The 11,358-nt window shown below is 41.0% G+C and overlaps 1 protein-coding gene across 1 annotated transcript; it reads right to left on the reverse strand.

Moving 5' to 3' along the window:
• Window positions 1–434: 434 nt before the first annotated feature.
• On the reverse strand, window positions 435–11,002 carry LOC311063754 (uncharacterized protein). Its single transcript, XM_084083339.1, has 13 exons — window positions 10,754–11,002; window positions 10,046–10,420; window positions 9,621–9,716; window positions 9,144–9,377; window positions 8,523–8,673; window positions 7,370–7,509; window positions 6,894–7,001; window positions 6,128–6,164; window positions 5,492–5,670; window positions 4,167–5,031; window positions 3,016–3,192; window positions 1,641–1,727; window positions 435–594 (listed from the first exon to the last, which is right to left on the reverse strand). The coding sequence occupies exons 1-13, from the start codon at window positions 10,973–10,975 to the stop codon at window positions 572–574; spliced, it is 2,694 nt and encodes an 897-aa protein (XP_083939465.1). The 5' UTR covers window positions 10,976–11,002; the 3' UTR covers window positions 435–571.
• Between the last annotated feature and the right edge of the window lie 356 nt (window positions 11,003–11,358).

Consider the following 11,358-nt stretch of genomic DNA (forward strand, 5'->3'; position numbering starts at 1 on the left):
CTTTGCATCCCTGCCAAGTAATAAAATACTGTAACAATGAAAAGTTATAGAGGCCACTGTCATTTAAATTCTTGGGCTGATTTTTGTTCCCAGTCCGTGCACAATACAATAACGTGGATATTTAGGATACCATTGTGAGATTTAGTAGGCCTATAATGTACATTTGTTGAGATGTAGGATAAGCCAACGTTTTAGGGTTCAAACTGCTAAGTAACATTTTCGCACCCAATCTAAACTCTAAAAGGTCATCTGATCTCTGAAAGGTTAACTATTTGGTTTTCACATGCATCTTTCATGCCTTTGTTATGTACCATGTTGAGATATAATAGCCTTGTTATGTCCCATGTAGAGACGTATGACTTGATGTACCATGTTTGTAGCATACTGTACAAGGCTTGGTAGGAGAACAGATGGAAGCAGGAGTTTTTGTATTAAAGCGCTCTTTATTTTCCAGTTCCTTACAGAAACTTAAATTAATCTGCCTGACATACATACAGGTAAAGTCATAGTAAGTCGATATTGCCACAGAGAAATGATGGTGTCCAAGGTAAGTCCCGATCGTTATGCTGCATCAGTGGAATGGCTCCGGACTCACTGTTATCAGAGGACAAAAAAAACATTAGAAAGGGCTCACTGACACTCAACCCAATTACTCACAGTTGCGCCACATTATACCTACTAAACAATGCCTACTGCCGCAGAATGCCACTCCTTTGCTATCCCCTTACAGTGTACCACAAAACCACACCCCACCATTACAGATATAATGTAGCATGTTGAGAAATAGGATACAGTATGTACCATGTTAAGATGTAAGATAAAATGTACCGTGTTGAGATGTAGGATATAATGTACATATTGAGATGTAGGATATCAATTAAAATGCTAAGATGCATTACATACAATAATGTACATGTTGATATATATATATATCAGTGTTTCTCAACCTTTTTGGGGCCAGTGCCCCCTATCAAATAGAGAGCATGCACATGTATCACTTTTCCACCGGGACACGCCCCCCTCATCAGACTGAGTGGCAAAACATTGTGCAGCTTTGAGCATTGGAGTTTGGAAGCGCTTGTTGGAAATCACTCAAAAGTCCTGCGTACCACCTGTTTCTAATTTGCACAAAATGCAGGAGGCAGCAGGACGTTGCACTTCCAAACTCTGACACTTAGAAAAAGAATTACCTGCAGAGAATTTATTGAGAGAAAGTACTAAGTAGCATGTCTATGGTGGATTTTTTTTAAAACAAAAACTTTGCAGATAGAAAGAGGATAATTCAGGCTTTTCGTACAGCTGCCATGTTGGTGAGTTTAACGTTGTTTAATACAATCAGATTTTTCTGTTTGGATGTATGGGCTGTCAAGGCCAGAAAGTATTTTTTTGCCACTCAGTAGGCGTTCCCGCATAACTTCCGGGTACGATGATGTCACGCGCATAGCCTCTATATTCAGGTCCCCACAGCCAATTAATATGCTCTCTCCGCCAAGAGCACTTCATCACCCCCTTTAAACAACATTGCTTCCAGCGCCCAACAAACTTCTCTGTACACTCCCTGGGGGGCTGTACCGCCCCGTTGAGAAATAATAATATATATATAATATACATGATGAGATCTAATATATAATGTACAGTACCATGCTGAGAGGCTGCAGGCCTTTTCTCTGTGGGATCTGCATAGAGTTTTCCATTCAAGGCTGTCACTGCTGACTCATAGTCCTCATCTGAAAATACACAACAAGTTATGCTTTCCTTCTGTGTGCAGAAAACAGTGCTTTCCTTGCTTAATTTCTCCTTGAGAATCAATAATATATCAACCAATCAATCAACCAACCAAACTCCTCTATTGAGACATTCGGTCCTAGGCCAGCTAAAGGCACATTTGGGTCTGGAGAAGGTGTTGATCACTAGTATAGATGGTTTCAAAATTCTATTGCTGCTAGGAGAAAACCCTTGTGACTATCCTGTTGAAAAAAGATGGGATAAGATGTAGCAATATCAGCAGCTGATGATGAGGAAATGGATTTGCTTCAAATTCTGAGATAATTTTGTGAATCCAAAACTAAATGATAAAATAAGACATTTTACATTAGATAGATGTTCACGTGCTCCATTTAGTCATACTTACACCTCCCGACTATATCGAGAGAGGCCTTCCCCCTTCAAGCCTGATCGGGTACCGATTATCTGGCAATATTATCCTCTCATTTTCAAACATGTATCTGAATGATCACTACTGTTCAAGTGGGACGGCATGATATGATGGGAGTGGCATACGACAGAGAGAAAGACATGCAGTTTACAAGGACACAGCTGTCCTTGTAAACTGCACACAGTGAATGAGATGACTTTTGACATGACTTCATAACAGCCTGTTATGAAACAACCCGTTACGGGCACTTTGGACAGCTGAGGCCAGTTGATATGTGGCAAGACACGACTGTCTATATAACGTGTCTTCCCAGGTATATCACAACCGTTTATCTGTTACATCTGCTACTGCTTCTGCATGTGATCACATGAGACAAGATGGCGTGAGGTGCTGCGTTGCTCTAGCCTGGCATTGGCCAGACTGATAACGTGGATTCACTCTCACGTTCCTCCCCGGTATCAGTCTGGACTTCTGCCCATAGGGAGCGAGTATGAGAAATCAGTAAATTATTTTGATGCTTTTCACTGTTGTACGGACAGCAGTTGAAACGCAGTCACTGATTTCTGATCATTTTCTGATTTCTCATACTTGCTCCCTATGGGCCGAAGTCCAGACTGATACCAGGGAGGAACGTGAGAGTGAATCCACATAATCTAAATAAAGTGTGCATGCCCCATTACTTAAAAATCTTGTAGTGTGTGCATGTTTAAGATATTCCAATAAGACATCTTATGAGATTATCCTGTAGTGTAGCAACCAGACTTCAAAATCATCTAAGATTTTAAAACTCCTGCAGTGTGACCCCGGTTTAAGGAAAAAGGACAGAGGTGGCAGGTTTCACTTTGTAGCTGCAGCCTCACCGTCATCTGTGTGGGAGTCACTGGTGTAGCCTGGTTCGTTCTTGTAGCAGAAGAAGGTGTGGGGCAGCAGCAGCTCCCTGGCCAAGGAGGCCTGCTCGGCAGTGGGGCTCCTTACATACACCACCTCCACGTCTCTGTCTGACTCACCAGCATTACCTCCCTCTGCGTGTGGGGGCACTACACAGCAACAAAGACATGAAGGGGAAAATAAACATTGTGAAGAGCATAAAATAGGATAAATGAAGGTGCCATGGTGTTGTGTAACAACACTATATAAGACCGTTGCTATAGATCAAATTTGCAGCTCTGAAATTTCAATTTGTTCCTAATTATAGGGATTCTCTGTATATCCAGGTGTTAGTTAGATATAGAAACTCTCCATGCATTGCACAAAATCATACCATGCTTTTTTTCCACAACAATACAATACATAGCCTATGTAATACTAATCAGTAAGGGGATGCTTCATTCAGAATGTACTTAATTTTCAAAATCCATGATATGTACCTGTGAAACACAGGAGCGTTCTACCCTAGCTTGAGCCCTGGCTACCTTACTACACTAAAATGGTTGCATTGGGAGGCAGCACACACAGCATTCCTCTCCGAGGTACTGTGGCCAACATGCCCCTTGTTTTTACATCCTGGTCGTATACCATATTACACTGCACTACACTTGGACCATATTACTATGCGCTGCACCAGGGATGCCAAATAAGGATTAAAAAAGGAAAGATTCCAAGGGCCCTGGGTGGACAGGTGCCCTCAAAGATGCCATGGTTTACAGGTACATTCAATGTGAGATGATAACCTACCCTAGCTTAATTGTATCTTTGTATCCTATCCCGGGGCACTGCTGCTGACATATCATAGCCGCTGCTAACTTTAGTTATTCATCTATCTATCTTTTATTATTATTATTTCATGAGAGGAGAGAGCGACGTCTGATTTCTTCCGCATTACAAGCGCTCCATAAGTAGAGTACGTAAGCCTTGCTGAGCCATGTGGCCCAAAGGGTAGGAGCCTACTTCCTGTTTCTGTAGTGTGAGGCGGCTTGATGTACAAATACATCCCCCCCACAAATCAAGAAGTAAACCAACAACTTAACTTCAGAATCAAGCAAACGTGGCCAACATGAATAGATAGTGATACCTTTCTCTGGGATTCTGAATGCAGACGTAGCTTGTGAAGCATGGGCAATATGCCCTGAGTCTTTGGCTTTGGAAGAGGACGAAGATGCCTCTGTCTCCTCTGTCTTGTATATGTCCTCTTCACCCTGGTCAGCTGAGGTATCACTATCAGCCTTGTTGGGGGTCGCCGGGAGTGAAAAGCCTTTTAAACATGGGTCTTTCTGTCCAAACTGGAAGTCTCCTCCCGTAATCTTTGCCAACTCTGCAAAACTGAAGGTGTTAGGCTTAACAGTGAATAATGGATTTTGATCTTGGCCAGAGAGTGTGGATGGCGCTCCTATGGATGCTGTTCTAGCTGAGGGGTTAGGAGCTTGACAAGAAACACAACTATCGGCAGAGACCTCATTCCTCACAGCACATGTGTCACAGTCCCACTGACCTGCTCCAAAACCTGTGAATGTAGAGCCTGAACTAATGGGTTTGGAATCAATCCCAAACTTGATGGTTAAGCCACCTGCTGAGGTTGACCCTGCAGTGAGGCCTTTGGTTTCACTGCTATCTGGCCTTGATGAAGAATTAAGATTATCACTTTGGCAAGCAACACACGTTGTAGCCATGGCAATATTTCTCACACAGCAAACTTTACAGTCCCAGTCTCCTTTTTCCAATACAAACTGGGCTCCTAATGTTGTTGCTTGGAATTCAGTGGGTTCTGGTTCTTTCTTCTCTTGCTCATCATGCTTTTCTGGTAACTTGGGCACAATTTTCGGAGCTTCCACAAACTTTGTTTTGAAGAGCGCTGCCTCATCTGTGGCTTTGACGCAGATGGATAGCTGCTCTGATTTTGGCCGTTTAAATGCATGATCAATGGTAGGAGCTTTTTTCACCTAAAATGACAAAATGACAAAATCATACTTAATGACAATATTTCATCAAATGTTCTGTGACAACCAGAATTATGTGATTTTACTTTTTTAGAATTGTATCTCCTGAATTTCTATTGTGTAAATATTTATCAAAATTAAGTGTAAAAGACAGTCTGAAATATTTTATCTATCAATGCCAGGGGTTTTCAAAGTAAAAAAAGTGATTCTTCTTTCAGAGAAGCTTGAAGGGCGCTCGGGTGGCACAGTGGTAAAGTACCTGCTAGGGCTATTGGAACGAATTTCGGGAGTCGACTATATTTTGAATATGAATTTATTTTTAATCTTCAAATGTTGATATTGCCATTTGAATATTGTTTTAATTTTTTGATGTTATACATTTTCAAACATCTTCCAAAAGTAGTGGAAATTGCGATGTGACACGTTGTGAGCTTGCAAATCTTGTCCTCACTTTCTGACCTACCAATGTGAAAACAAATACCTCATTCCACAAAGGGTTGGGATTGTTTTTGATCTCCTTGGTCTCCCTCAGTGGCGTAGCTATAGACAGTGCAGCCAGTGCGGTTGCACTGGGGCCTGTGGGGTGGATGGCCCGTGCCCCCCTACGGTGTCTTGCGCGGAGAACGGGCCGTTCAGATATGCCTGCGTTCAAAGGAGTTAACAACTCACATAAATCCAATCCAATCCACTTTATTTATAGAGCACATTTAAAACAACAGTGTTGAACCAAAGTGCTTTACACTCAGTAACAAAAAAAATACTAAAATATACAAGAGCAAAACGATACTCAATAAAAAGGGCAACTCTCAGTCCGATTTTTAGAACGCCTAGGAGTACAAGTGAGTACTCTATGACTCAGACATAATTATCCTGATGATGAAACATCACTTTTCAAAGAGGCAAACACTTGTCAGTCACTTGAGTTTGTAATTTATATAATTATCTACATATTATCACATGTATAACCCTAACCTTACCTAAAGTAATTGATGTGAACTACAACCTGACACAATAGAATTACATTATTTTTGGGTATTATTGTTATATTTTGAACAACACAATAATCTATTTGGGACTCTGACGATGTGAAGTCACTAGCCTTTTCTGCCAGCCTGGTAGTCCTCAAGACGCAACTCCTAGATAGATAGATTAGAAGCAGAGAGAGAGGAGGGGGGGGGGGGGGGAGAGAGAGAGAGAACCACAATGGAAATAAGTCCTGGATTTGATTGTGTTTTATCCTGAAATAGCTTTTTACTGCATTTCAAATAAACTACTGTATACGTAAGCTTAAACCTAAGAGAGAGAGAGAGAGAGGCAGTTGTTAGTGTATTTGCAGTGGCATTGTTTTATTTAGTAAATGTGTATTAAATTCCATATAGGCAGCATACTGTAAGTGCAGCATCGTGCAGATTGCACCATTCTGTGACCAGCATCAGCATAGGGAACAAGGCTACATTCATGTCATTAAATTGGCAAATGAATACAAATCTTGTATAATTTGACCAGTGAGTTTTGGCAGTGTGTAAATGAACAAAACTGTGTGTTTTTGATTAATCAAAAATAGCGTAATCAAAACTAAGTCCTGACTCCTGACACTGCTCAGGCATGTATTGTCAGAGGAGCCAATAGAGGTTTTATTTATTGATTCATTTAATTTAATTTATTCATCACATTTTTTAAATATTTTACTTGAATTGATCTGTGTGTGTGTGTGTGTGTGTGTGTGTGTGTGTGTGTGTGTGTGTGTGTGTGTGTGTGTGTGTGTGTGTGTGTGTGTGTGTGTGTGTGTGTGTGTGTGTGTGTGTGTGTGTGTGTGTGTGTGTGTGTGTGTGTGTGTGTGTGTGTGTGTGTGTGTGTGTTAATACCTCCAGTGATTTGCTCTCGTATTCCTCCATCGCAGTGATACACTGGTGCTTGGTGTTGATACTGGTGCCCACGCCCCCTTCGACATGAATGTCAGATCCTGTAGGAGGCTGGGGGGGGGGGGGGGGGGGGTTAATACCAAGTTACCCAGTGATATCTATATAACATTGACATTGTACAGCTGAAACTACATCTAAACTATACAGTAACTAAACCTAGAAAAGGTGCACTCCTTGGAGGCACCCCCCGCAGATCCCGCCAGACAGGAGCGAAATCATAATCTCACGCCTTCGGCCGTTTATAACAAAAAATACAAACAATATGTTTTATATGGAGTTACAGGCTTCCTCTGCTTTGTCAATAACAGCATTCCCATACCAGATCAAAAATACAAAATGGCAACCCTATCTAATATCACGGCCACAGCTAGGTATAAAACTCACATATACAATACATGAAGGGTGGAGGAGATACTTACGTTGAATTTAACAGTGGTGCCACCTTGGGTGGAGGATAAACCAGACACTCCAAACAGAGAACCAGAAGCTCCACCAAACAGGCTGGAGGTGGTGTTAGTGTTTCCAAACAGACCTCCACTCCTGGTACTGCTACCAAAGGCTGCAAATATACAATAATACATTATGCTACAATACTACTGGCACACAATAATTAACAGTACTACACTACTTGTACTAGTACACAATACTGCACTATGGGTATACAATAACAAATATTACTACACTACAGATACTAGTACACAATACTACTTGACTGGTACACAAGGATAAAAAGTACTACACTGTTGGTATTGGTATACAATACTACCCTGGTAGTACACAATGATACACAATGATGTACTACTGGTACACAATAATACAGAATACTTCAGTACTGGTATTGTACTCAATAATACACAACATTAGTTATACCATTATTACAGTATGGTGTACTGGTGCACAATACTGCACTACTGATACTTGTACAAACACATTACTGCACTATTGGTACTCCTATACAGTACTACTACACTATTAGTCCAAGTATTAATTTCGATTTTACTGATTACCAAATTAATGATGTTTATTTGATCCGTTTTCTGAATTTCTGAATTTGGTTTCTACTGTATGATGACCACACTACAGAAACACCACTTATCTACTGTAGTTGATTAACAACTGTCCTGAATGAACAGAGTTTTGAATAGCAGTCCTACAGCCGGCTACTAGTCGGAAGCGACTAATAACGAATATTATTACTTTTAAATGTTACAATTTATTTTCTAGTTCTCTTAATTATCTGTATGATACAAGATGAATTTCCTAACAGACCAGTCTTACCCAGTAGTCCATTTCACCTGTATGGTGAAATTAACTCTAGCTGCTATACAAAGTGTGTCATATCCTGTCTTAACCACTTAACCCTAATATACTCTGCTTGTCTATTTGTGTCTATTATGACAGGTAGTTTGGTTAAAATCCTGGTTTTACCGCCAACTTGCCCACGTGTGTAGCATCAGTCTACTCCATTTCAAATATCCCTTTGGCAGCAAAGAAATGGTGTCTTCTGACTTTTATCCACTGTTTACTACGATGGCTGGTTGACCAAAAAAAACTGGAAAATATTAATCTCACCTGTAATCTCTGGCCAAGTTGTCGTCAGGATGTTGTTTAGCTTGTCCCTCAGACTAGACACAGCATCACTCACATCCGTGAAGGAACGCAGAGGATGTACAACAATACTGGGTAAGACCGATCCACTGGAACTGTTGAGAGACTGGTAACTCTGGACAGAGAAAAGCAGTGAGACATATAGACCAGTAGACAGGGATGGAAGCACAAAATACCAAGAGATCAAAAGATTAGTTAGTACTTTGATTACGACTGGTATTCTTGTTTCTCAGCTAGTTTAAACATTATACACAAAGAACAGACCTAAAGTCAATAATATGGGTCTGAATGTGTCTTATGACCTTTTCTTTCATGTCAACTGCTCAGTTGCTCTGTAGAGATAGTATGAGTGAAGTTCTCTAAATCTTTAATAAATGAAAAAACTTGACTACAACCAGCACTACAACTAATACTACAACTACTACAACCAGCACAAATAGTAATAATCTTAATAATAATTGTAGCCTAATAATAGTAATAATAATAATAACAACAAATAATAATATTCTCATACATTTTTCAAAAAAATGTGTCAATTTATCTGAAAACACATGATGGTGGAAGAGTGAAAGCTGTCTGTGGAAACTGAATGAAATGGATGATGTCATCAGTGTTGGACAGCTCCTCCAGCTCAGCATGCCTCCTCTCCAGATTAGCTATCTCCAACTCTAGCTGCCTCACAAGTCCCTCAGCCTGAGCCACTGCAGTCTTCTCTTGGTCCAAGATCAGTTTGTTAACCTCACTGCGCCTTCTCTCAATGGACACAATCATCTCAGAGAAGATCTTGTCACTGGCCTCCACGGCTTCTTCTGCAGAAGTCTAGTTAACACAGCGAGACACGCACATACGCACTCATCCACACAATACAAAAAAACAGTACAAGAAATATCACTAGTGACTAGCATGATCTGTATTATATCTGTTTAGTTTTTTCAAAAATGCTGTGGGAGCCACATATGGCTAGCGTTATTTTATAGGTTGCTGCTATGGAAATGTTGCAAACCGATCAATATCAGTCATTCTGAAGGTGGAGAAATGTGTGTGGAGAAAATATTAGCTCACCTTCAGGATCTCTGTGGCCTGTCTCAGGTCTATCAGTTCTTTCTTTCTCTCCTGGATCTTCAGGTGGATGTTTTGCTGATTCCACACCAGCTGTTTCTGCAAGAAATTAACATTGGAAGAGACAGTTTGGTTTGTATCCACACATACTATGAAGTCAACAGTGACAACTAACTTCTCCTAAATACATTTTTGCAGTGTCAGGATTCAGTGACAAGAAGTATTATCTCCTATGTTTTTCATTGGGTCCAAAATGGCTGTAATTCTGTAGTACTTTTTATTACTTGTTTTAGATCACGGCCTAAGTCAGGCTCAGATTTATCTTTGGGTTTATACAGAAGGAAATCAATGCTTCATGATCATTTCCTTCTACTTTAATCTTTGAAACTTGAACTAATATCTTGTCAAACAAGTGATTGCGACCCTACCTGTTTCTCAGTCCTCTCTGCTGCAGCTGACACAGTGTTGTGGCCCTTATGTTCATCCATGATGCACAGATAGCAGATACACTGCTGGTCTGTGCGACAGTACACATCCATCAGCCTGTCGTGACTGGAGCACATCTTCTCCTGCAGTCGGGACGTGGCTGGGACCAGCTTGTGCTTCTTCAGCGCAAGAACATTGTAGTGAGTCTGGAGGTGAGTCTCACAGTAAGAACCCTGACACACCAGACAAGACATAAGGGCTTTGTGGCATGTGGTTCCAGTGCAGAAATCACAGACCACATCTGCTGGGTTGACGTGGACCGGAGCAGCAGACGGAGAACACTGCTGACCTTCTGGATTCCTCACTTTCTCCACAATCTGGAAGTCAAAAGTAATGGAGGGGATGTCACTCACTGATGACAAAAAGAAACTACAGGTCGACTCTGCTAGGACCATAGGAATGTTATCTGAGCACTGTGGCTCTGAGCTTAGAACTTCATACTGGTTGTTGATTGTTCTGTTCTCGTATTGTACAGTGTTTTGCAAAGGCATTCATACCCCTTTAAATGAAAATGTATTTCTGAGGTACACTGACACTTAATAATAGTGTGATGATCAATAAATATCAGCATGTGATGAGGAAAATAATGTTATGTTACCACTATTACCGCCATCCATAACCTCATATCTTGCCCATTTTAATTCCCTCACCTCAGCCATCATATTGTTCTTCTTCAGAACGGGCCTGGGACTGAAGCTCTCTCTGCACCCAGGACAGCTGTATTCTCTGTTCTGGTCCCAGTAACCCTCAATACAGCTTCTACAGTAGTTGTGACCACAAGGTAGAGTCACTGGTTCCTTTAAAAGGTCTAGGCAGATAGAACAGCAGAACTGATCTCGGTCCAGAATAACTCCTTGCTGCTGTTCTGCCATTTTACTGATCACACCGCTCTTACACCACTCACACTGACAACAATAATAAGTTTCGTTTTCTCTGTACAGACATGCGTCAATGCCATAGCCGCGCCCGTTCTGGCGGAACGTTCTCAACGGACGGTAGTGACGGAGCGCATCCGGTGAAAACAGGTATTACACTTCATGTAAACAGGAAGTAAACAAGGAAGAAAAATGGTGTTCGGCCACAGACGGGATTAAAACACTTATTTATTGAAGAATATGGACTAATACATTGCACAAAGACTTCGGACCGCTAGTTAACATTTGGGCAACCGGGTAAGCACCGTATATATTGTTTTACATATATATTGTACATATACGGAGAAGTACGGGCTTTAAGGCTATATCTAGTACGAAAG

The sequence above is a fragment of the Gymnoscopelus microlampas genome (assembly GCF_963454915.1).
Source record: "Gymnoscopelus microlampas genome assembly, chromosome: 16".
Lineage (NCBI taxonomy): Eukaryota > Metazoa > Chordata > Actinopteri > Myctophiformes > Myctophidae > Gymnoscopelus > Gymnoscopelus microlampas.